The following is a 27,547-nucleotide window of genomic DNA, read 5'->3' as shown; positions in this document are numbered from 1 at the left end:
AGTCGAGGTGAAGTCTGAACAGGTGAGTCTTGAGCCTTTTTCGGAAGATGGCAGTGACTCTGCTGTCCTGACATTGGTCGGGAGTTTGTTCCACCACTGAGGACCAGAACAGAGAAGAGTCTGGACTTTGCTGAGCGACATTTGTTGATCCAGATTATTCACCACTTTTTTGGAGAAAAGTGAGTGCACCCGAAATGTCAGTAATAGCTCTTCATTGCAGGAAAACTGCACACAACCACGATAAGTCGGCTAGAGGTTAGTGAACACTGAACCTTAATATCAGCCAGTGACAACAGGTAACAGTTTCACCACCTTAGTTTTCTCTTCCAAATAACTTTGCATGACCTGGAGGTTTGTTCACTTCCTGCTGCACCTGTTTAAGCCTAGAATCATTGGAAATGATGGCCGTAATGAACAGTTCTCCCCTCACTTCACCATTTATGCCCAGTCCTACAGCTTTTTAAAAACACTGTATTAAACACCATCCAGGGTTTTGTAGAAGTGTCCAATGTTGATGTTCTTTTTTTTAACAATAGCACAGAATCCAGTTTCTTCAAAAACACATCTTGATAAGTGATGTTGTCTTGCCTTCTGTAAACAGAGATATTATCTATAAATGTGTTTTGTATCTGATTGTAAACTCTTGGGAGAAGCTTCTGTAAATTAGATGGTAGGACCGTGAAACAGGTATTTTTTTAATGAAAAAGCTCCTTTCAAAGTTTTAAATGGAACTTGTTGAACCCCTTAGAAACCCTGAATATTATATCATTATATTATATGCTTGGTTTTTTCCCCATCAGACTTTTATATTGGTGTTTTCAATGTAATAATAACAAAATAGCAAGAGCTACACCAGGTTTACACTCAACTGTAAATGTAGCGGAGTACACCAGTACTTTACTGTACTGCTAATGTGTCACCATAGTGGTCGGCACGCTTCCTAAACTTGGAGAAGTTTAAAAAAAGAAATAAAAAAGCATATCTACAAGATCCTATTTTTCCCATAATGCAGCTTGATCATGTCTTTTTGCTTGGGTGTTTCTCAACGTCAGCGCCCCTAAAACAGGAATAATCTGATGTGCAAGATGTACTTCCTGTCCCCAAACTTTGAAACCGGGAAAATATGCCAGTAAACTTTCAGTTATTTCACCTCAGCTGTCCGCCAAAATGTGTTTCCCAATAAATTTGAGGTGAGACATACCCAAACCCTACATGGTGGTGTAGTGGGTAGCACGTTGACCTCACAGCGAGAGGGTCCCGGGTTTGATTCCCGGTTAGGGTTCCTTCTGTTTGGAGTAGCATGTTCTCCCTGTGTAAGCGTGGGTTCTCTCCGGGTTCTCCGGCTTCCTCCCACAGTCCAAAGACATGCAGGATGGACCTGTCTGTCTCTACATGTCAGCCCTGTGATAGACTGGTTACCTGTCTGTCTCTACATGTCGGCCCTGTGATAGACTGGTTACCTGTCTGTCTCTACATGTCAGCCCTGTGATAGACTGGTTACCTGTCTGTCTCTACATGTCGGCCCTGTGATAGACTGGTTACCTGTCTGTCTCTACATGTCGGCCCTGTGATAGACTGGTTACCTGTCTGTCTCTACATGTCGGCCCTGTGATAGACTGGTTACCTGTCTGTCTCTACATGTCAGCCCTGTGATAGACTGGTTACCTGTCTGTCTCTACATGTCAGCCCTGTGATAGACTGGTTACCTGTCTGTCTCTACATGTCAGCCCTGTGATAGACTGGTTACCTGTCTGTCTCTACATGTCGGCCCTGTGATAGACTGGTTGCCTGTCTGTCTCTACATGTCGGCCCTGTGATAGACTGGTTGCCTGTCTGTCTCTACATGTCAGCCCTGTGATAGACTGGTTACCTGTCTGTCTCTACATGTCAGCCCTGTGATAGACTGGTTACCTGTCTGTCTCTACATGTCAGCCCTGTGATAGACTGGTTACCTGTCTGTCTCTACATGTCGGCCCTGTGATAGACTGGTTACCTGTCTGTCTCTACATGTCGGCCCTGTGATAGACTGGTTACCTGTCTGTCTCTACATGTCGGCCCTGTGATAGACTGGTTACCTGTCTGTCTCTACATGTCAGCCCTGTGATAGACTGGTTACCTGTCTGTCTCTACATGTCGGCCCTGTGATAGACTGGTTACCTGTCTGTCTCTACATGTCGGCCCTGTGATAGACTGGTTACCTGTCTGTCTCTACATGTCGGCCCTGTGATAGACTGGTTACCTGTCTGTCTCTACATGTCAGCCCTGTGATAGACTGGTTACCTGTCTGTCTCTACATGTCGGCCCTGTGATAGACTGGTTACCTGTCTGTCTCTACATGTCGGCCCTGTGATAGACTGGTTACCTGTCTGTCTCTACATGTCGGCCCTGTGATAGACTGGTTACCTGTCTGTCTCTACATGTCGGCCCTGTGATAGACTGGTTACCTGTCTGTCTCTACATGTCAGCCCTGTGATAGACTGGTTACCTGTCTGTCTCTACATGTCAGCCCTGTGATAGACTGGTTACCTGTCTGTCTCTACATGTCAGCCCTGTGATAGACTGGTTACCTGTCTGTCTCTACATGTCAGCCCTGTGATAGACTGGTTACCTGTCTGTCTCTACATGTCGGCCCTGTGATAGACTGGTTGCCTGTCTGTCTCTACATGTCGGCCCTGTGATAGACTGGTTGCCTGTCTGTCTCTACATGTCAGCCCTGTGATTGACTGGTTACCTGTCTGTCTCTACATGTCAGCCCTGTGATAGACTGGTTACCTGTCTGTCTCTACATGTCAGCCCTGTGATAGACTGGTTACCTGTCTGTCTCTACATGTCAGCCCTGTGATAGACTGGTTACCTGTCTGTCTCTACATGTCGGCCCTGTGATAGACTGGTTACCTGTCTGTCTCTACATGTCTCCCTGTGATAGACTGGTTACCTGTCTGTCTCTACATGTCAGCCCTGTGATAGACTGGTTACCTGTCTGTCTCTACATGTCGGCCCTGTGATAGACTGGTTACCTGTCTGTCTCTACATGTCGGCCCTGTGATAGACTGGTTACCTGTCTGTCTCTACATGTCGGCCCTGTGATAGACTGGTTACCTGTCTGTCTCTACATGTCAGCCCTGTGATAGACTGGTTACCTGTCTGTCTCTACATGTCAGCCCTGTGATAGACTGGTTACCTGTCCAGGGTTTAACGAGCGTTTAACGAGCTATTAATAGCACTGAGGCCAACATCGGCACATAGAGACAGCGAGGTTTAGCAGCAAATTTCACATCGAAGTCGACGCATTAAGATTTTATTTAGAGCAAACCAGAGTTGGTGATTGCTGGAAAGGAAAGACTAATCAAGATGTTTTTGATGAGTTTAATTTTGTTTCTGTTGGCTTTGAATCAAGTTACAATGGGCGAATTATAATCACTGTGTTTTTCAAAGGAGTCGGTAGGTTTGAGGAGTGTATGACAGCTGATTCTTTTCACATCTCACTCGGTGAATAAAGGCTTCATTTCAACCAAACCAGAGTTGCTGATTGTTGGAAGAGTGGAAAGAGTTAGCCAAGAGACGTTTGATTAATTTTATTGGGTTTCTGTCACGTTTAATTGGTGAGGTGAAATTTCTGTATTTTTCACGGTAGTCTGGTAATATAATGGCTTTTTCTTTTCACATCCAACTTGGTGCATTAAGGCTTTATTTCTACCATGCAGAGTTGGTGATTGTTGGAACAATGTAAAGAGCTAACCGAGACAGATTTGTTTTATTGAGTCTGTTGAGTTTGAATGAAGTGTGTTTTTCAATCGGTGAGTTTACATTTCTGTGAGTCTGGTTGTTGTTGAGGAAAGCTTTATTTTATTATTTTTTTACGATTATATATAATAATAATATCCCTGCAATAGTCCCTGTTGATTCTATTTTTGTATAGGTAAAAAAAACCACCTCCATTTCTCAGTATAATTCCCCTATAATTAGTTTATATAACAGTATTTACACCCCCACACTAAAGGCACTTCATCTATTATGGGCAGCAGTGGAAGACATCCAGGTGCTACTCTGATTCACAAGTGAAAGCATTGCATTTACATTCATTTACATTCGATTACTCTGACAGGGATCCCTGCACTGCACACATGGTCAGGAGGCTGATGGCTCGGTGCCCCTGGTTAATCATGCAGTTTACTCTCTGCAAGTATTCACACCGGACGCAAAGTTTGACTTGGTGCTAGATAAGCTGGAGAGGAGGAGGAGGAGGGGCTTACCCCGATGTAGACACCAACAATGTTTCAGAGTTCATGACATCACCCAGAGCTGCTCGCTTAACTTCACTGAGATGCTGTCTCTGAATAGCAAGATACGCATCGGCTGGTTTAATACAGCTGCATGAACCCAAAATAAACAATTTTGTTGTGATTTAATTGCAATAAACAGATCAAAAAGATGCTGAACTAACTAAAATTATTACGATTTGAAAAAAGTCTCAAGTCATGAATTGTTAGGTCTGTCCGATGGTAAGGTAATAATATTTCAAATTCAATGACCAATGATGCCATGAAGCATCAACCAATGTTTTTTTTTCCACCTTTTCAGTTCCCTCTAATAAACTGGCAATATCCCGTTCCCAGTGCTATTTAACTGCACGGCTAAATCAACGAGCGCTGGAACACTTCAACGGCGACTTTTGTTCATGCTGATTGACTTATTTCCAAGAAAGGCATGGGCAATGTCACAAGAATCTTTGTGGAGAAAAATCCAGGGTTAGTCAACGGAGAACTTCTTTAGTCAAACACAGCCCAACTAAATTAGTACTAAATCTGTTATTTAATAATAAAAAAAAAGGAGAGAGGACATTTCTGCACATTTTTGTAGTGTTTGGAGTTGTGTAATCGTGTGTGAGCTTGTATAAGCATGTGTGTGTGTGTGTGTGTGTGTGGGCAGAGTAAGATGTGGGAGGAGGACAAGAAATGTGTGGGAAAGCTCCTGCTGAAGGACTTGACACATCTGCACACATTCTCTTTGGTGACTTCCATCGTCAAGTTATTTTTCCTCATCTCTGCTGTATCCATGTCTTCCATCCTGCTGCTCCACGCGAGGAGCTGCAGCTTCACCACCGCTGAGTTGCAGCAAGAAGGTGGAATAGGACGTCTGTGACAAGTGGCGGCATTGTGTGTGTGTGTGTGTGTGTGTGTGTGTGAGTTTTCTCACGCTGCGGGTATCCCCATCGGCCCACGTGACCACGCAAAAGTCATTATCGGAGAGATTGCAGCCCGCAGACGCTCATACATCACATTTAAAGGGGGGTCGAGCAAAGATTGATTAAAAAGAAAACCAAACTGAGAGGAAGTTAGAAGTGTAGGAATTAATTATTGTTTGAAGTGAAGGTGTTTTAGACGAGGAGCTTCATACACGAGGGTGTCCACGCCAGTGAACTGACCTGAATGCGACCATGTTTCAAGGTTACAGGAAGCAGCCTCAAGGAGAATATATTATGTGTGTGTGTGTGTGTGTGTGCAATAGTATTATCCCTAATGGATTGCGAGCGCGTGCTCGGGGCCCGCGTATGTGTCACAGATGTTTACGGCATCGTCTTTGAACCTCAGCCGGCATTTTAATCACAGCGCAGCATCAGGCCGTCTGCTCGCAGCCGAGCGGCTTCAAGTGGATGGAACGAATCGCTGTGTCGTGTTGTGAGGTGGAGTGTGACTCGCAGCCACAGGGAATTATCAGGATGATGATAAAGGTTCTCCAACGTCTTTCCCTGAGTTGACTTGACACGCAAACTTTTAATCATGTAGTTTCCCCCTCAGCACACAGAGGTGGAGATATTCAGGACCAAGCAGAGAGAATCAGTACACTCGACAGGTGAACAACATCGTGGTGATAGATTAAAAGTATATTAAATAATGTTCGCACAGAAATGAAAAAAACTAATTTGAAGAAGTAAAGATATTGTAGAATCTGAAACCTGGAGGTTGAAACTTCATCCAGCTCTCAGGGTGATTCAGACCACAACACATCATGTTGTTCACTTGGTCAAAGCTCTTCTTCTTCTTCCTTTAAAGTATATTTCACGGTCAGGTTTGAAAAGCCAACAGAACCAGCATTGTGGAAGGAAAGGTCGCAATATAGGCAACGTGTTCTATATTACACACCTCGTCTTGTACATTATTGATATGATATAAATGAAAGCTTAACTAGGTCATGTGAAATTGGCTTCCCGCGATCCACTCGATGGAAGATATTTGACTCTGTTGGAGTTCTTGGGACTACAAAAATACTGTTGAACACTGATGTTACAGAGTGGAACTTCTCCCAACTCATAAACAATCTTGGGCAATTATAAGTGCAGACGCCGTCGTGCAAAGAGCACAAAAACCATCAAGTTACAACCAAATTTACGTTAAGTAGTGACAAGTGATGTGACCTACCGCCAGCAATTTGTCATTGAAAGCAACAGTATTTGTATTATTATTGGCCCAAACTATATTGTAGTGGTTGACTGGCAAACGGCCCGATGGAGGGCGTTCTCTCTTAGAGCGTGTCTTGGCAAATCCCAGATTTTCATAAAAGAATGGATTACATGAAATGGTCCCACCATCGGGGAGGGCAGCAGTCTGCATTTTAATCCATAACAGAATAAGAATAATGGATTTCCCCCCCAAAGAACTGAGAAAAAAAATCTACGGGGATATAATTATGGTTTATTTCAACCATTTTCTACTGTTAATATTTTGATCTCCCTCTTGTCTCTTTGGTCCAACATCTTCTTAATTTAGAAGGAATCGTTCCACCTCAGGCGAACACAAGGACTATTCCACTATGTGACGGGACACTTTAAGGCCCTTGGGAACCCAAATATCAGATGTTCCTTTTGCAGCAAGAGACATCATGTCTCGGTTGTACTTTCAGCTCATACACAATGTGTGTGTGTGTGTGTGTGTGTGTGTGTGTGTGTGTGTGACAGCCCAACTTGTGGAGACAAACTGGAGGAAAGTAGCAGACAGGTTTGTGTTCAACAAGGCAAACATTTATTTGGTTTCCTTAACTCCCATGCTGTTCTGCCATCTGTCCCTTATTTCCATCGGTTTCTCTCCTTCTTCCTCTTTTCTCCGTATTTCATGAAGTGGAGTCGTGCAGCTTCAGAACGATTTCCTCTCAAGTTCTCATCTCATCAAAAGATGCCTTTCTGCCTCATTTGGCGCGACGACAAATGAGGCAGACGACTGTTTGAAATCCATCCACTTCTTTCAGTTGTGTGTTTAGTTAGGCAGAAAAGTCATAAAGCTTGTCTGAAGCAGGTTTTTCTTTTTTCTAAATTATTGTTTATTGAGCTAAAGATATGTAGCTCATTTACGGTTAAATTAAACAATAACAAAACCATGTTCATTTGCATTCGCAATATGAAAAGGATAATATAAAAGAATTTAGGATTTCATTTTGAGAACAATATTAATAGTAAGTAAACCAAAAATGGAAAGGAAAATACTAAAAATAAAGGAAATAAAAAGTGAAATATAATTGACACGAGATTAAATAAGACTACATTAGAGACTACATTAAAAAAAAATCAAGGAGTTAAATGAAATCTGGTTCAAAGAATAGGAAGGTATTACAGATTTTCCTTGTTGTGGTAGATTTATTTATTAAACACGTGAAGAAGTGCAGGAATGAAGCTTATAGTCAGAGCAGTAAATAACACTGCTGCATCGGGACCCTCCCTTTGAGAAATGACTTCAGGCCTCCTTTTCTAATCCAAATCGAATTTCAGTACAATTACACAGATTGTTCTGTAATTTATCACTGAGTGAAAAGGCAGATCTCCCCTGAGAGAAAGCCGGGGGAGAAGATTGCCGACGTGTCTCCAGAGCAGAAGTCCTCCTTTTCTTCCTGTATGCGATAATTGTGCAAGTTGAGGAGCTGATGTGGGGTCAGTATTTCTTTCACTGCTGCTCCGATGAATCACCATGGTTTAATGACTGTCTGCAATTGCATCATCAGATGGAGGGTCACGTCTAATTGTGGGCCTTTTGCCATTTACGCTACGTGAGTGCCGTAAAAAGTACGGCGAGGCAGCTTTCTGCTGTTAGGCTTGACTGTTTGGAACAAACTTCCAGCACATATCAGAGAAAATCAGCTCAAAACATGTTCTTATAAAATTGTTTTATATTCATTTCCACTTTTGTTTTATGACTTTTTGTATCTTAAAAACTTTTTCCGCATTATTAACTTAATTTACTAATCGTGTTATCCCTTTTTTATTGATTTATTTTTTCTCGCTTTTTCACTCGATATTTGTTGTAATACCTGTTGTGGATTTGTTTTTTGTGAAGCAGTTTGGGCTGCATTTTATATAATGAAAGGTTCTATATAAATAAAGTGTATTACTGCTATGATGATTATTATCATTATTATTATCATTATTATTATTATTATTATTATTATTATTATTATTATTATTATTATTATTATTATTATTATTATTATACTCTGTTTACTTACCAAATTAAACTTCGCCCCAAACCAGTTGTTGGAAACGTGCCACCGACACAATCAACAGAATCAGACAGGAAGGAGAACGACAGAGCAACTTTCCCTTTTAGGGGTTGTCTTGATTTTGCCTCTTCACTTCACCGGTTTGCACCAAAGCAGCTGAAACTGATTCACCTTCACTGATGCTTCCTAAATGGACAGATTGACTGACTTGGTGTATTTTTTAGATACTATGATTATTTTTGACATAATGTTGTCCTCCATTGTCACTCAGCCTCTCCTTCTCTCTCTTCCTCTCTCTCTCTCTCTCTCTCTCTCTCTCTCTCTCTCTCTCTCTCAGTGGGATTCCTGGGAAGAAGTGTGGATCCATCATCTTCTCAGCCGAGGAGCTCAGTAACTGCCGGGTTAGTATCAGATCATCAACACTGTGTTTCTTGAGGCGCACACACACACACACTCTTGGAGACAAACACCAGGGTCAGACAGTTGAACAAAATCCGTGACGGCCTCGTTCTGCGTTTCCATTTTCAACTTTGCCAAGTGAATTTAAATAACCAGACGGGCGGAATAATTTTGTCATCTGCATCACGTGAAGGGAAAGTAAATTTGTACTTTTCCCTCAAATGATGATGAGAGACGCTCATAAATTATTCATTCTGTCTTAGTTCACTTTTCTTGCCATGTGGGTAAATAATAAGACAATCTAATCAAGAGAAATCGAATCGAAATATAATCGAGAGAAGCACATGCAAATGCATGCACACAACACACACACACACACACACACAAAGCAGGTCTAAACCAGGAAGCACGAAACAAATCAGCCATGCAATAATACAGTTACTGGACTTGATCTATGTTATGTTGAAATTGATTGTAAATAAAAGTGAGAAAATAAATTATCAAAGCAAACTGGAACGATTCCGTTTTTGTGTTCTTTATTATTTTTTAGTGAATGGTTTATCTGAGACTGTTTGCTCAGGTATTTTTCTTTTCCTGAAGACAAGTGGTCGCGGACGTGGATATCTCAGGTCTGGATGTCTCAGGTCTGGGTGTCTCAGGTCTGGATGTCTCAGGTCTGGATGTCTCAGTTCTCCTCGCCTGTGCCCTGTTGTACGCTACCGTTGCCTTGGTTCGTTATGTGCTTTTTAGCGCGTTCTTTTTTGCCGTTTCAAGATCTGTGTTAGATACATATGCGGGCCCATTCATTGCTTTTAGAGGCGCGCTAATTATGCTTGAGGGCGGAGTTTGCACTCTTTGCCCGGTGGCTGTCAGGATTGATAAATACGATGCAAAATGAGGAAGCACTGCGTGCGCTGTTTGCGATCTCGCAATAACAAACACAGCGCAAACTGCGCCAGTCTTAGTAAATCTACCCCGAAGAGTCTTCATCAATAGGGCTGTGGAAGACGACTCTAGAGCCCATCTCAAAGCCAATTGCACAAGTTACCATCAAGTGCGGCACATACCAAAGCTCTGTCCCTGCTGCTGTTCTGTATAGACCTAAATCCCCTCAGCCAGTTCATCACTAAGAGTGACCACGAATACCCGTTCTGAAGTGGAGTAACCATCAGCCAACTTCAATCAAGCTGTATGCCAGGAATGAGCTTGACATTGACCCACTGATCCACATCACCAGGATCTACAGCAATGACATTGGAATGTCATTCACACAAGTTGAGTGTGGTTGGATGGTATCCAAGAAAAGCAAGATGATCGCGACTGAAGGGCTTGAATTACCAGAAGGCAAAATATCCAGCTGGCCAAAGGAAGGTCCGCACCATGCATGGATCGTTTCCACCAAGTCCAACATTCTGAGATTGGATACTAAGCAGAAAGAGAGAGGCTGAGGACAAGTGAGGGTCAGATACACTCTCCAGGATGAAACAACCAAAATCCAGGAGTACCTCAGGGAGATGGCCCCAACTGATGACCTGCTAAGTGAATATCTCAGATGGCAGAAACTCAATGATGAGGAGGAGGAGGGGGAACCATCATTGAAAAACAAGTCCCTGCATGGTATGAACCACGGACAGAGAGAAGAAGTGGCTGATATGGAGAATGCATACCAGTGGCTAGAAAAGGCAGCACCGAGGCACTCATCATAGCAGCACAAGAACAGGCGCTGAGCACAAGGTCAATAGAGGTGGGATCCCCAGGTGCAGGCTGGAGTCTACCAGACCAGACAGGACCCCAGTTGCAGGCTGTGCAAAGTTTCCCCTGAGAAAGTCCTGCGCTTGACAGCAGGGTGTACGGTGCAGGTACGGCGTACATGGAGCGACCTAACCAAGTGGCTGGCATAGTTTACAGGAGTATTATGCGCTGGAATTCCAGAGGTCAAAATGTAAGACACTTCCAAAGGTGGTTGACAATGACCAAGCTAGTCCCGTGGGACTAATAAACTGGTGATGGCTAACCAACTGGACATCGTTGTGGTGGGCAAACAACAGAGGTCAGCAGTAGTAATAGATGTATCTTTCCCAATAGACAACAACATCAAGAAGAAGCAACATGAGAAGCTTGAAATATAGCAAGGGCTGAAAGAGGAGCGAGAAGAAATGTGGAGAGTAAAGGCCTCAGTGGTTCTCTGAGCATTCAGGCTATAACCCCCAAACTGGGACAGTGGCTCCAGCAGATTCCAGGATCAACATCCAAGATCTCTTTCCAGAAGATAGCAATCCTAGGAAGAGCTAAGATACTGCACAGAACCCTCAGGCTCCCAGGCCTCTGGTGTAGGACCTGAGCTTGAAGAAGGAAACACAAGGCCACCCATGGGGTGGATGGAAATTATTTTATATGTACATGCCACACCGCCGGCCTTATAGTAGGTATGACGGCATTCTTCAAGCTTCAAAACTAATTTTACATCCGTTAGTTACGGTTCATGAGGCCTGTTGGGTTTCCTGGGTTTGGGAAAACGTCCCTGGTTATTTTTAATATGACGTTCTATATATCTAAGGTTTTAGGTTAGATAACAACCTAGTGTTTCTGAGATTATATATAATAATCAGTAGATATGCAACATTAGAGCAGACAACCTGCAGTGTATTTATGCAAAACTTGACGCACAAGAAACTGACAAAACTTAACTGTACACCTGTGTTTATTTCTCTCAGCTGTCACCAGGTTACAGAGTGAGACTGAAAATGTTGGTCATTCAGAGATAAACACAGGGCTGACAAATTTTCAATTGAATTTAAGAGAGTTAAACACCTTCAGATTTAAGTTAAGCATATCTGTTGCCTCCCCACAGCTCTCAACATGGCAACGTCAGCCTGTCTGAGCTGACAGCTCACAGCTAACAGTACAGTAAACAATGGCAACAGTGCCGGCAGACAGTGCTAACAGTGTTTACCAGAGGGGAAACTAAACTGCATACAAAGTGGGTGTAATTACTGCAACGTCACTCAATGATTTGTGTTCTACAGTTTTGAAGCCTTAAGTATGGGGTTTTGGCCATCATCGTCTTGGATTTTGGTCAACTTCTTGGTTTTTGGCTACGCCATCTTGGTGTTTCGCCATCGTCTTCTTGTTATTTGGCCTTCGCCACCTGGTTTTTGGCTTTCGATATCTTCGTTTTTGGCTGTTGATATCTTGGTATTTGGCTTTTGATGTCTTGGTTTACTTTAATCTTACTAAGTTAATTATGTTTAATTAAGTTCCCCTCATACTAATGCAATATACCTGTGTAAAGTGAAATACACTAATGAGTCAAATGTTGTTCTCCAGGACATAGCTACCATGCAGCTCTGTGCCAACAAGCTGGATAAAAAGGATTTCTTTGGCAAGTCTGACCCTTTCCTCGTCTTCTATCGGAGCAACGAGGATGGGACGTAAGTGTGTGTTTTTGCAAAGTGTGTGTGTGTGTGTGTTGAATTACTGTAAATGCTTTATAGTACCGTCCATCTGCATGTCCTTCAGTTGAGTGATCCGCTCCTCTGTCGCAACTCTTCCCTTGTTACTGACAGCTAGTAAAAAACCTGCCCACAGATTTCTCTGTTGGATCCAGTCCCACGAGGACTTTGAAAGCTTCTCGCCCGTCAGATGGAAGAAGGGCTAATAGATTTTCTTGACACTGAGACAGAAAGTTTTAATCTGTACTTCCTGTATCCTTCAATATTTTAGACATACAGTTCAGAATCAAAACCCTCTGTGAGCCTGTTCTGTTCCTGCTGTCTCATGCTGAAGATGTGATTCAATTGCAATGAATTTCAAGAGACTTTGTGTGTCTGGATGAGCTACCATTAAGTACTCACTCACTCACTATATATATATATACAGTATGTCTATTTCTTATTGCTTATCACTTGTATATGACCATCAATTATGCTGTCCATCCTAGCTCTCATCAATCTGCATTTTTCAACAAAAGCCATCTCTTTGTGTCTTCAGGTTCACCATCTGCCACAAGACTGAGGTGATCAAGAACAATCTGAACCCTGTTTGGCAGCCGTTTACCATCCCTGTTCGAGCCCTCTGTAATGGCGACTATGACAGGTGAGGCGACAGCACGGAGGTCAGAGGTTATTGTTGTTGTTATCCACCAATCCCTAGAGAGTATTTTGTTTTATCCACTGGCAGGTGATAAATTACCTTGTGTTCATCCCGTTGGCTGTTAGCAGTTTAAAACACATTTTCTTGGAACAAAATGTCATTCAGATTTCATTCTGGAAGAATAATGGCTGAAAATGTGACTCTTGATGTCCAAAAAAGGAGGAAATAAAAAAAATACAGGATAAAAATATCAATCAGACATTTGTAAAGATGCTTATGATTAAGGTTGAGAGACATTGTAAAACAGTTAGAATTGCAGAAAGTACCAGGCAAAAAAATAGGGGTAGATTAGAGAACTGATTTCCTTTCGTCTTAGGGAAGAAATGGTGATTGTTTTTAGTTGTTATGGTGACAGAAGTGGGGCTGTAGATGTTGTCCCAGCTCGTCAGGAAGAGAACAGACACAACTCTGGAGATGCAGGTCTGCCGAGTTAGCTTGTTCTGCTCTGGAGAAAGCAGCAACCTCAGCACTGAGAAATAAAGCCAACACAGAAGTGCCAACATCAAGCAGTTCCAAAAGCAAGTCAATCCCCATAGACCCCCGTGTTAAATGAGCTAGGATGGGTTTGGTCTCTAAAGCTAATATCTTTGTTCATGACACGTGCCACCAACTTTGAGCTTCAGGTACTACGTGCATATTTTATGCGTGCTATGCTCTGGTGTGGCATTGGACCCACTCCGCCGCCGGCCACCAGCTGCTATTCAGCTCATTGTCTGTTGCCAGTGTAGCATTGAATCATGTCAGGTCTCCGCTAGTGAGCTAGCTAGCTGATTCCACCATGCTTTTATGCGACACAGGTTACAGAAAATGAGACAAACATAGCTTTTACTCAAATGGTGATAAAAATTATTCTCAGGTATCAGGTATCTGGTTTACAGTTTTTACAGTTTGGCTTTTTTTCTGCAATCGTTCCAATGTGGTAAATAAGGAAAAAAAAAAAGCAAACTTGCATTCAGTACTGATGAGAAACTATACATGAATGTCCAGTAGCCCTGAAGTTCTAGCCTTGCTGAGTGGAGTCAATTGATATAATGAGCTAATTAATGCTATTACATATCTCCATTTTGGTTTAATGTTAAATGTTTTTTGATTTGTCATTTGAGTTCATTATCTAGGCGACTAAGTTTCCCATTATTGCAACTATTACAAGAAATACTGCTTAATAAGATGCTGATTTTCTTTGGTACGATATAAAGAAGAATGTACTGCCAAGTAAAACCATATGATGTCAGAGCCTCCTGAATTCATGAAGACGAGGTTGGTTCCTGGTGCTGGTCAGAATAATGCCAGCAGTCGGCCGTGCTCTTCGTCTCAGGCCAGTGCAGGTGTTATTGAGACCAACATGGAGGCAATGCAGCAGCAATCTCACACATATATTTACACTGACCGTAAACCATTACATACCATCACATACAAAAACACACAGGCTTTTCTTTTTCAGAAAGGGGGCTTAATATTTTCACTACATCGCTTGAATCAAATGTGATTTGTTGTCAATATTTAAACAAGTGGCAGTACAAAAATAACGTCCCACAAAAGTACCTCGGCCGATTATAAAAAAACCCCAGGTGATACTTGTGTCCACTAACAACTACTGGTACTCCTTCTGGGGAGTCGAGGCATTCCCAGGTTAGATGGGCTATATAGACCCTCCAGGGTTTTCTGGGTCTACCTTGGGATCGCTTCCAGTTGGACGAGCCTGGAACACCTCTCATGGGAGGCGTCCAGGAGACCTGGTCAGATGCCCAGACCACCTCAACTGGCTCCTATGTGGGTCTCTGAGGGTTTCTAAAGTCTGATATTGTCTGTATCATACATGGGAATTCTTTTTTATTTATTTTTTTAAATGTGAAACATCCTTCAATATGAAGGCCAAGAAAAGTTTACTTCCTTGACTTTACAAAAAGTCGGTTGATCTTTCTCTGACATTTTCTCTTTCTCACCATCACACTCTTCCCCTCCTCTCTGATTCTCCCCTCTCTCTGTCCCACCTCCACCCCCCCATCTCGCCTCCCTCCAGGACTGTCAAGGTGGACGTACACGACTGGGACAGAGACGGGAGGTAAGTTCTCACGCTTCCTATTGCTCTTTTCTTGTCCTGTTTTCCTTCCATGTTCACTTCCATATTGAATTCCTCACATGCCTCACCTTGTTCTGTCTGACCCAGCGAAGGTTTCTTATTAAAAGTCTTATTATGAGGTAGCAGAACTGATGGGGGCTCCACCCGCCTGCCACACGCTGGGTAATAACTCAAAAACAACCTGCAGGTGAAGGGTTGCAGCTGAGTGGACAGGAGGTCGGGGTTAATGAGCAGTGACCGCAGCTCCGACACAGCTTCTCCTCCTCGCTGACAGTCGGTTACTGTCGGGGCTCACAGGAAACCTCGGCCGGGTCATTCACGCTGTCTGGCTTTGTGTTACTCCTTTCCATACATTTCACTTAGTATTCGCTTGAAATTCTTGTGGCTTTTTTAAAAACTTATGCGGTATCTCTTTTTTCATACTTTCACCCCGTCCTGAAAGCAGATAGTGGCAGACTGGTAGTTGAATAAAGTCATGTGACCAATAACTAGGGATGTCAATGGTTAACAAAGAGGTTTTTGACCAGTTACACAAGTCGGTCTATTCTTTATTCTTATTCTTTCTCTATATATTAACCTAATACATGAGCTGTTCAGACACCCAGTGACACAACTGTATACACAAATGCTCCGCGCCGTGCAGTACGGGGGGATCTGAGGCTGGTGTTTGCAAAACAGCTGGACATACACTTATACACCGACAAACCAGTGTTGAATTATTTATTTATTTTTTATTTATTTATTTTATTTATTTTTTTCGGGCATGTCCGTTACATCATCATCACACATCTTTGTTCACATAGTAAAATACACATGGCCGAAAGGGAAAGCGGGAGAAGCCAAGGCTTGAACCTCTTGATCATTTGGTTCACACGTGGATCATTTCTCTTAAGTGACAAATGGGGACAATAGCTTTTGAAATCGGTCCAGTATTGAGGGGGAAAATATAGACGGCAGCAGCTAAACAGGCTGTACTAAATCACCCGGGGCAACGCCTCACTGTCACTGTGGGTTTTTTTTTTTGCCACTGACAACATTATGGAAAGAATCTTTTTACTTGACTTTTGCTTGATCAGGTCAGTTTGTTATTGTGGTCCCACTCTGAGAAATCTCATTCTGAAATCTCGCATTGCATCCACATTATCATGTAAATAATCAGCCATGGAAAGCTTTTAGATCTGCCCTCCAATACAACAAACTCTTACAACACTACTCCGAGTCTCACTTACCTTTCCACTGTTGTCTTGAGGCAAAAGGTCACATGACACAATAACAAACAGAAATATATCTCTGTAATTTAATTTTAATTATTGATGGAGCAGCCAAAACAGGTGTGAAGGGCTGTAACTAATGTAATGCAGGAGGAGATTAGATAACACACACATGTGCAGATTTATCATACTTGAAATGACTGAACATTATTAAATCACACTAATAAATTCAGGGGCATAATTAAGCAGTGCGGTTGTAGAGAGAGCCTGCCCTCCAACAATGTGTTGGGCTCAAGCAACTGAATGAATAACGATACCGAAATGTAGAGGTTTTGTCATTATTATTTTACTTACACTGAAAAGAAAAAGAAAAGGATAACAGCTTATTTTGCTTACATACCACGCAGATGCAAGGTGAAAAAGAAAACAAAGAGTTCAAGGTAAAACTAAAACAAATATGATGATGAATTGATTTTGCTTTAAAACTGATTTAAAATCCCTCTTCACCCCCAGAGATGCCCCTCACCCCCCCAGACAGTAAAACACGACACAGTAGCTGTCAGAACTGCAAAGAACTCTCCCAAACCGGTGATGAGGCGTTATTATCGACACAAACCAGGCACGTGTTTCTGTATGTGGAGGGGAGGATGGAGTTAACAAAGCCATTTCTTCCATTTGGTGATTTTACAGTGGAACCGCAGAACAGCAATGGATTTACTGTATAATCACTGAACAAGAGCATCTCATTATAATCTCATTATACTAGGCAGTCCTTTAAAATGTAAATGTTTCACGAGTATGTCACAGTAATATATATGCATAAATATAAATAATAATATGAAGCTGAGGGGGAAAGTGACACAGTGTAGGAAATAAGAGGGGAAAGGAGGGCAGACATTTTGTGATAACAGGACAGCAGTTCTATCTACGTGTAAGAATGATATAAACAGACATCACAAACTGCTTACACTGCCTTGTTTGTGTCTCCTGTGTGTTCCTGTCTCCTTCTTCACCTAATCCGTGTGGCTTTGTTACCGCTTCCCCCCTTCATTTATTCCACCCTCCTTCTTCCCCCTTTGGGAGATGTTTGCTCCTTGAGGATTCCCCCTCTAAATATCAGCATTATGCAGGCAGCGTTGGTGTCACGCACAGCTTCAGGTGGTGATATATTCGGATGCTGAGATGATCCGGGGGCATGCAGGGAGTTGATATTTACCAGTCGGAGGATGCCGGAGGGGATTGATTTTCACGTAAAGATGAAAAATGATGTGTTGAACCTTCTTTCTCTCAGGGATCCTCTCAACAGGAGAAGGTGTAACGGAGAGATTTCATTTTGGCACATAAGTTGGGAATAACAGGGAATTTGTTTTTATTATGAATTAGATTGTTGCTATATGCCTTTGGATAAATAGTTTACACATGACCTATCAGTCAACTAGTATTAACAATATTTCACACCTTAGTTATATCTTTCACAACCAGACAAGAGAGAAATGCTGACTGATGGACCCTAAAAATAGTTTATGATATTATCTCACTTCAAACAGTGACACGGGGAGTAGAATAGCTTGGGGACTGACGTTGCTATTCGCTCCATCAGTGATTTATTTGAGCACTCTTTATGTCTCTCCATGACGCCTTACGTCACTGTCTGTCATGATTAGTGTTGAAGTTTCCCAACAACTGGTTGCTGTGAGCTCTGACAGTCTGGTTACAACAGAGCCCATAAAAGACAGACATCGAAGTACAGCCTCTTAATCGCTTGTCCTATCCCTCGGGAAAAACACATACAATAATATACCTAAAATTCATCAATAATAGCTCCTCACCAAAAGGCCTATATGCTTATATCCATATATGCTTATATCCAGACTTGAAAGGTAAGAAGCCAAGGAATACTTATCCATTGCAAGTTTAACTAAACTAAACTTATATATAAACTATTACCATTGCAGAAGAAATGAAGGAAAACACATTGAAAATATGAAAATATGAAAATAAATAAATACATTCTTGGTGTTTGGCCATGTTTAAATGGTGACCGTTTGCTGAGAGTTTTACTTCAAAACACTGTTTTTTTTCTGTAAAGTCATGTCAAAAATAACATAAACCTCCAAAACATGAAAAAGTAATTAACACACAGCCCCATGATATACAGGCAGATATTTCCAGAGAGCGGAAAGAGATTTCATTACAATCCTCTGGCTTTCATAAGGGAAGACAATGATGCCACGCTTTCTGTCGCCATCTGGCGGCCTTGTCAAAGCCAGGCGTTGGCTGAAAGGGAACTTTCAACAAAATGGCACCTTATTACTATTTCAACCGATCTGTATAGTTTTCTGATGGATTATACTGCAGACTTGTTCATAAATAACATCTGCTGTTTGGGCTGACATAACGGTCCTGGGTGAAATAGTTAAACAATAACATAGATTTATGTGTGATGGTAAATCGTGAAGTTGACAGCGGACGCTGTGTGTTACGATGCAGGGAGCGTTCACTTCCAATACAAAGCCCGAAATGTATCATTTCCAGCGATGCCAAACCTTTTATCATCCACTGATGAGATCTTTGATCACAACTTCTTTTTGATCACATTTGTACGACTTTATTATTAATATACTAAATAATAGCACATCGTTTCGACAAACTATAATTGGTTCTGAAAGTAGAAATAAACATGTAGAAGTCATGTTTTTAAAACAGTATTACAACCATTTCTAATACAAATAGGAAATTATGAAATAGCAATATTTCTGAACTACAGGTTGCGGGGCATTCATTTTCAAGAGGCTAGCTAGGCCCCTTCTTTTATAGATTGTGGGACAGACACAAGGCTGAGGGGCAAATTTACAAAGAATGGATTGCAACCACTGGTGGCATCATGAATTACGCCTTACTGGCAACACCTACAGTATCGGCCCCATCTCGAGGGCAATATATACACAGAGCTCGGACATTTAGCTCTCCTTTCATCGGGCCCAAATATGCCTCTACACCGCAGAGCATTAAAGTGGAGAATATAAATCACACTCTCATATTTTAATATTCTTGTGAGGTACTTTGTGTTGACTAAATACCTGCAGAGAACCCACCGCAGCAGAAACACAATAATTGCATCTCCCCATTGAGAGAGGCGCTATGCACATACTCACAAGGCAACAAAGACATGAAGGGGAGCTTTATTCATTCGTTTTTCATGACACAGCTGTGCTGCATCCCAAAAGAAATGGGTTTGAGCTGACACCCCTTATACATGTGCTCCAGTTACCAGCAAGATGCTAATCATTTATCGTAACTGCGTCCGGCTATTGGTGCTGATCGTTGTGGACTCTTTTTGCAATGAGACTCGTCTGTATAGAAAGGGGCCAATTTTGCACCAAATGACTGCCTATTAAATAAATAAATATGTGCAAGTAGTACAGGAGCATCAAGAGACTATTTCCTTAGCAGCACAGTTAGGAGTCCATTTCATTTCATGGGGTGACATTTTAAGTTTCTTTTGCCTTATTTGTGCAGGTTTAGTGGCCGTTAAAGCCGTCCAATCATTTTGTGAATTTCCCCCGGAGCCCTGACTGTGCAAGAGCTCCCTATGACTCAGCAGGTGTTATTAATGGAAAGTAATGCTGAGAGTTTAGTGGCTTCAACTTTTTTTGCTTGGAAGCTAGTTAGGCTAGGCTGCTAACTTTGCAAGTGAAATACAAATTAGCCGAATGGTGCCTCCTCCCAAATGTTGATAGTTGTAAAGGTGATCTCAAATAAAACGCTGATAAACCCACTGTACCTGTTCAGCACCAAACAGCTGACAGTCACAGTTAGAGACTAGCTGGTGAAGTAAAAAGCCAGATATTTCCCACAGGAGTTGTGAAGAGGAGAGTGAATGTAGGACTGGAACCATAGTTCAAAACTAGAAAGGTGCACAGCGCTGATCTCCGCCTGCATGCGTCTGCAACGTCCACTGCTGTAATGCTTCAATGAATGCAAACAATGTCTAACCTCCCGTCGAGACTGCAGGCATATTTTTTTTTTCTCACTTTTATTATTTTTATCTATGCAGCTGTCTGCGCCGGCTCTCTGCAGGCACATACCTCATGGTAGTAACCGCTAATTGAAGTGATCGACAATAATCACATAAACACGAGGTTCAATAAAAAGGCACTGAATAAACATTTTTAGCTTTGTAGCGGGTGTCGTCTCGCCAAAATCCGTATCAGTGGATCAGCTGTCTTCGCCGTGAGCTCGGCCGTGGATGACTAGTCAGAATCATCGATCAATATAATAAATCTTGCAGCCGTCGGTTGGTCTAGAGTTTAACAAAAAGTTTCTTGCGTGAAAAGAGTAAAATAATAAAATTGCAAAAATTAAAAATCTAATGGCGAATGAAACTAGCTAATAAATGAAGGAGTAAAGTTTAGAACAAAGAAAAAAGTTTTAACCTCAAAATAAAAGAAAAATAAATTCGATTCCCCGGGTTGTCCCTGGGATCCTTCTGTGTGGAGTTTGCATGTTCTCCCCGTGTTAGCGTGGGTTCTCTCTGGGTTCTCTGGCTTCCTCCCACAGTCCAAAGACATGCAGGATGGGAATAGGTTAATTGGTGCTTACCATCCATCGTCTACCGCTTATCCTGTATTCAGGGTCGCGGGGGGGCTGGAGCCCAGCTGTCATTGGGCAAAGGCAGGGTACACCCTGGACAGGACGCCAGTCCATCGCAGGGCCAACATATAGAGACAAACAACCATTCACACCTACGGGACATTTAGAGTCCTCAATTAACAGAATGATATGTCAAAATAAATGAAACATTTCTTTGTATAACCAGTTTGAATGAACCACTCTTGATAGAGTTGAAAGGAAGCTTCTTTCAACATAACACCGTACACTCAATCAAGCTAGTCTCACTCGATATACTTGTTTCCTTTAGGATATATCGTTATGACTGAAAGATGATCATTTTACCTCTGGCCACTTGAGGGCAGTAGAGATCTACGTAACTTCTGTGGAGGAATCACATTTTCTTAACTTCGTACTTCTGGGTCGCAGAAGATTTAAACAGGATGTCACGATTACGTAATAATAGCATAGCTAGACTATATTTTGAAGCATAAATGATCATTTTCTAAGCTTTGCTCCAAAAGTGGTCTTGAGTGGCTTTAGGTATGTCTGCTGTTAACTGAAAAATAACATCTGGCCCCCTTATCTGCATGTGTGATTTAGGAGGTATGATTCATTTGAAACACAGGAGACGCTCAAATTAGCATCTGAAACAACGATATATCCTTGGGAAGGGTCCTGAGAGGAAGAAGAAGGGCATAGTCTTTAACCCGATCAGGGCTCTCTGTGAAACGAAGGTGTTAATCAGTCTCAAGTCGTGTTTGTGATGCTTTCAAGTCTGGTGTTTCTGAAGGTCTGTGTCCTCCTCACGCTTGGAGATGCGTGGAGATGTTGCTGAGGCTCAGATTAAAGAGTTCATGAATCTCCTAATCAGGAAGGTTTTGAGGTCGTTTGAGGCCTTTCACATTCTTTTGGGTCAGTCCAATGATCTGGACGTGAGCGTTATTTCACCAGTGGTGAATAGTTCATCCTCCATCCATCAACTTAAAATGCTGTTCTGACATTAATAGCCAGATGTTTGCTAACATGTCAGCCTAACGTTAAATGATAATGACTGCCAAAAAAACGCCATAAAAGATTTACTAGTAAAACGTTTAATGTTATGTTTTTGCTTGCTAGTGTCATGCTTGTATTTGGTTTGATTTAGTTCCACAAATTTGGGTTTGTTTTCTCATTTTGTTCTGTGTTAAAGTCCACAGGAATTTGAGACTCATGTTGCTGATGAACTATAACTATTTCCCTCTTTCCTGTCTCTCTGTCTGTTCCTGTGTAAATCAATCATTCGGCCAGTCATGACTTTATTGGAGAGTTCACCACCAGCTACAGAGAACTGTCCAGAGGCCAAAGCCAGTTCAATGTCTATGAGGTAAAATACAAGAATAGCCAGGAATGACTTGAACAACTTGATCAGCAAATAATCAAAAAGGAATCCAAAACTTTATTTTTTTGAATATGTAGAAGATTTCATGAATGTTAATTTGTTTTGGGAACTTGCGACAACATCAATAGTTCCGTCACAGTGTTATATATTATTCATTTCTTGTTTTTTAACACTCATCTGAGGACAATATATTATTGAGATCTACCCACAGGAGCTCAGACATAACCCCACATTTCTGCTCACACAGAAACTAATTTCTTATTTCCTTTTTTTGTGGGCAAGGTTTTGAATCCTAAAAAGAAAGGCAAGAAGAAGAAATACGTCAATTCGGGGACGGTAAGGCCTGCCGGAGTGTGTTTCATCAGCAGCTGTCACATGTCAGAGCAGTAAATGGATGGTGTTTGCCATGAGCCACTTTGTGATCTGTCTCTGTCCCGTGTCCTCTGCTCTCTCCGTCTTCAAGGTGACTCTGCTGTCTTTCAAAGTGGAGTCTGAATGCACGTTTGTCGACTTCATCAGAGGAGGGTAAGAGCTCAGTCTCTCATCAGTGTCTATGGGCAGCCATTAAAGGATGTTTTAAGGCCTGGTGAAATAAAGTGCAACAGTGAAAAAGATCTGAACATCTTTGCAAAATATTTGGTTCTAAAAATCTTTGGTTCTGTCTGAAATCACTCAATCCTCCCTCCTCACTATCCAGGGGGCTCTATAGACTGTTCATAAACAATGGTGGCAGTTACTGACAGTCGGGTAGTAGCGCTATCAGACGTGAACGCTCAAATCACAAAGAATAAGGATCATCTGGACGCCGTCTCTAATCATTTTACTGGACATTAAAAGGCTACCAATTATCAATGTGTTGACTTTCCTGAGCCGTACTCACTTGAAGGTTCTGACTAAATGGACTCAGTTACAATGGACGGACGTCTTCTATATCCAGTGGAAAAACCCAGTCTAGAAAAAGAAAAAACCCAGTATCTATACAAAAGAAAAACACTAATATAGAAATGTCTTGATTTTGTGCTCCAGACCGAAGTCCTGCCGACGTCCTTAGTGAACACATTGTAACAACAATGAGATTATGTTTCCCAAAGCTGAGCTGAGTTTGTGTTCAGTCATTGTGGAAAGTAAATGTCACATGACAGAGATAATATTACCATATGAATGATGTTACAACGTTAGCTAGCTATACTGTTTACATAGTACTTCTGCTGACATGCCAATGCTGTCCGGATGAATCTAGCTACTAATTTCCATTTTTGCAGTTTACCCTCTTTTGTGTTATTCCAAAGAAATGCTTAATGTTAAAATGTACAATGCTCCAATGCTTTTACTGTAATTTAAGTAAAAGCATGGCCAAAAGGCCAAAGTGCACATATTGGGGGTCATGGTTTGAGAGGATCATGAAAAGTCTTGACAGAACTAGTGTCTGGTCTGTCAAATTGTATTTTTTCCCAGGATTGTAAAGTCGTGACCCACCCTACACTGCCTCTGATTGGCTACTACTCTTTAGGGTTTGGGTAGGGACATCAGGGGAAGCCAATCAGATCCAGAGTATGGGTCATGACTTTACCATCGGGGAAAAAAAACATTGCATTCAGTCTAGCCATGATTCTCAACTTTGACCCCAGATTTGTGAAATGCCAGTGTATTCTCATTAAATGAGTTCGAACTTGTATCCCCTAAAGTGTAGCCAGATATATGAATAAATGCATAGAAAGTCTTCAGTATGAAAAAAGTAAAATATAAAGAATTAGAACGTCGGCACAAAAACAGTGATTTCTGATTTTGAAGTGAATCACGATTGATGATTTATGAATCATGTTGCACATTCCCTGCCTTGCCATTTATAAGTGACATTATTGAGCTGTTGACACCTGTAAATGTGCTCCCATCTGGAAATACTGTCACAGTCCTGTCATCTCTGCTTTGAATGTTACTGATGTGTTCAATCTCCCACCAGGACACAACTCAATTTCACCGTGGCCATAGACTTCACAGCATCCAACGGTAGGGCCCTGCTCAATCTCTGTGCATGCAGGAAATGTTTCACCTGCAATGTTTGTGATCGTCACTGCTCTTACTTTAGTTATGGACTGCATTCTCCTCTTTGGGTCGTTCCTCTTTCTCATATTTCATACCAAGTATATGATATGAAATGCATTTTACAAAGTCAATGTTGTCAAACTGCACCTTAGTGTAATTTAAAAAATAATTCAACAATTGTTTACTTTATATACACAAACGGAATAATTGAGAAGTCCAGAAGGAACATATTTCACATTACATTTACTGCAGCAGATAAAGCAGATAAAGGTACAAAGGTACCATTTTCAGCAGTTGTCCATAAGTGGAGCTCACCTGTGATTTGCAGGTTGACAGAGTAAACATTTCAACAGGTTTAACAGGTGAAATGTTTTCTTCTGTTGTTGTTGTAATATTAATTTTGGCCACAAGAGGCTGAAGTGCACCCATGTTCTTTATGGACTAAAAACACTCATATTACCCCCGGAGGATAAGCGCAGATTAAAATAAATTTACAGCCCCCAAAAATACACGACAGTAATGTTACATAACTTGCAAACACACAATATATATTGCTTGTGTTTAGAGAACATAAAGAAATCATGCTTTCTGTCCTGTTGAGACCATGGGACAGTGATACAATAAACAACAACAAATACTTTCCATCTCCATCTCCAGGTAACCCGTCCCAGCCCACCTCACTGCACTACATGAGTCCGTACCAGATGAACGCCTATGCCATGGCCCTGAAGGCTGTGGGGGAGATCATCCAGGACTATGACAGTGACAAACTCTTCCCAGCATACGGCTTTGGAGCTAAACTTCCCCCAGACGGCAAGATCTCCCACGCCTTCCCACTGGTAAGAGACACCGTTCTCAAAACACCAATCTAAAATCACAGAAAAGGTCGTTTTGGGGTCCCGTTTTTAAATCCAAGTGTAATACATTTTGTGATGCACAGTGAATTTTGATTTTGGACTGAATATTATAATAACAGACATTTCAGTTGATCTGCTTTCATGCGTTTTTGCAACAGCGAATATATTTCCACCTTGCACTTGTTTTTTTACGGTTTTACTTTCGACTGATTTGTTTCAGCTCTGACTGAATCACTGCCAGCATTAGAAATGTGTCCATCTGTCACGCTGGCCACTGATGTAGAGTCCGCTTTTGCTTTTGGACTTCCTTCAAGGATGACTTTTGCCAAATAAAAATGAAGTCTAACACTGTGAGTGCAACAGTAACACCATCTATTAGTGTGAGACCTTCAGTGTTGGACATTGACCTTGGAAGAATAATCTGTGGAAGTGAGTGCTTCCACTTAAAAGGCTCTTATCGTTTTGTTTTTGAGCCGCCGCGCCAGTGACAGTCTGTGTGTCCCATTCCCATTGTGAACGCCATATATCAGGATTGCCTCAGGCAAATTTCCTCAACTTTGGTACAAAAGTCCAATTTGACTGAAGGATGAACTGATTAGATTTTGGTGGTTAAAAGTCACTGTGACCTCACACAACACTACTCAGTACTCACATACTAAAATGTATGTATCTTTTATCTTTTTTCTATGTATTTTTACTTGTGTGGGAAGAGTCTATCCCCAGCCGATCGTTCCCCCGCAGGCCGGCTTTATTAAGTGGTCTTGGAAAGGGTATATCGCAATATATGTTACAGAAAAAAAAATATTGCAATGTCAGTTTTGTTCGTGAAGTCATGAAGCCCAGTGGATCCTGTGAACTAAAAAAAGCTCAAGCATTCATATGCTAATTCCGCCAATTTCACATCTCAAATAGGTCAAAATGACAAAGTGATGACATTCTGGACAGATATGGATGTAAACTGCAACATGGTTGGCAGAGGCAAACACCTATGCGGCGGTCAACTTTTCAGGTGGAAGGTTTTCTTGCACATGACTTGATGCATGAGTTGATGCTGTGAAACAATCAACACGCCCTAAATGTCAATATGACAACTTTGACCGTGTATTTTTATCAGCTGTCTTGCTTGACAAAAAGCTGTGGTGACGACAGGTGTGGACAGAGTCTTTATTACCCTGAGGCTGGGGTTACTAAACGGCCAATTCCCAGAGGGTTCATGACACCGTAGGGCCCCTGACTTACTGTGTGTAAAATTATTTGCTGTAATTTGATCAACTAAAGCACAATTTAAACTAAAACGATTGTGGTTTCCTGTGGCCCCTGCGTTTTAGGGCCCTGTCGTATAGAGTTTTCTTCTATGTACATGTTTCTAAATGCTTTTGTCTACTCAAATATTTGAAACAAAGCCAACCTTAGAAAGGTAGAGGAGGTGGACTGATTGGTAAATTACTGTGCAAGAGAATTAAAGGCAATATACCTACACCAGGGGTCGCCAACACAGTGCCCACAAGCACCTGGTTGGTCGCAGGGAGCAAATGAGTCGCCCTCAGGCAGGTTCCAAAAATAGCACAATCACCTGTAGAGTTGTTTATTCAAACCTATTCTTTACAATGTGAGTACCAGCAGAGTGACGAGGCGCTGAGCGTCTATTCAGCACATATTCAGCTCTTGAACCAAAATACTGGACTCGCCGAGACACAAAATCTCATGAATCCACATAGGCTGTCGTGTCCGTCCTCCCTCCCTACGAGCTTCAACCTCCGCTTCATCCAGAGAAGTTCTCTACCAACATTTTATCATAGCAACCAAATCTCTCAGCAGAAAAAAGCTCTCAAGCACTTCCAGCTGGATACTCAAAAGCTCTGGCGGACACACAGCTTTACACAAACATTTTGAGATTAACAGAGAAATCATTAAACATGCATGTTTAAATACATATTCATATATACAGTCTCCAGATACATGTAGTCTATTCAATTCATAATCTTCATTATGTAAAGTTAAACTGAGAAAATGCATTATTCAGGAATATTTTATGAATAACAAAGTCGCCCTATGCCCTGTGTCGGGTCGCAGAGGCAGCAGCTTTAGCAGGGGACCCCAAACTTCCCTTTCCCGGGCCACATCAGCCAACTCTGACTGGGGGATCCCGAGGAGTTCCCAGGCCAGTGTTGAGATATAATCCCTCCACCTAGTCCTGGGTCGTGGCCTCCTCCCAGCGTGTCTCACCTGAAACACCTCCCTAGGGAGGTGCCTAGGGGGCATCCTTACCAGATACCCGAACCACCTCAAATGTCTCCTTTCAACACAAAGGAGCAGCGGCTCTACCCCG

At 41.9% G+C, this 27,547-nt stretch overlaps 2 protein-coding genes across 2 annotated transcripts in view; one reads left to right on the top strand and one right to left on the bottom strand.

Moving 5' to 3' along the window:
* The window catches only part of efcc1 (EF-hand and coiled-coil domain containing 1), a 303,999-nt gene that overhangs the window by 112,904 nt on the left and 163,548 nt on the right, over positions 1-27,547 (bottom strand). The gene's annotated exons all lie outside the window — the stretch shown is intronic.
* Positions 1-27,547, top strand: part of LOC311032398 (copine-9-like) — a 198,243-nt gene that overhangs the window by 121,816 nt on the left and 48,880 nt on the right. Inside the window, exons 7-15 of the mRNA XM_084039154.1 lie at positions 8,822-8,885; positions 12,211-12,314; positions 12,874-12,978; positions 15,056-15,097; positions 22,228-22,303; positions 22,601-22,654; positions 22,782-22,843; positions 24,279-24,325; positions 25,019-25,200. Coding sequence (XP_083895280.1) covers positions 8,822-8,885; positions 12,211-12,314; positions 12,874-12,978; positions 15,056-15,097; positions 22,228-22,303; positions 22,601-22,654; positions 22,782-22,843; positions 24,279-24,325; positions 25,019-25,200 — 736 coding nt within the window. The remainder of the gene's footprint in view (positions 1-8,821; positions 8,886-12,210; positions 12,315-12,873; positions 12,979-15,055; positions 15,098-22,227; positions 22,304-22,600; positions 22,655-22,781; positions 22,844-24,278; positions 24,326-25,018; positions 25,201-27,547) is intronic.

Source organism: Eutrigla gurnardus, assembly GCF_963514095.1.
Source record: "Eutrigla gurnardus genome assembly, chromosome: 2".
Lineage (NCBI taxonomy): Eukaryota > Metazoa > Chordata > Actinopteri > Perciformes > Triglidae > Eutrigla > Eutrigla gurnardus.
The sequence above is the reverse complement of the archived record's forward strand: the minus strand, read 5'-3'. Positions and strand labels throughout refer to the sequence as shown.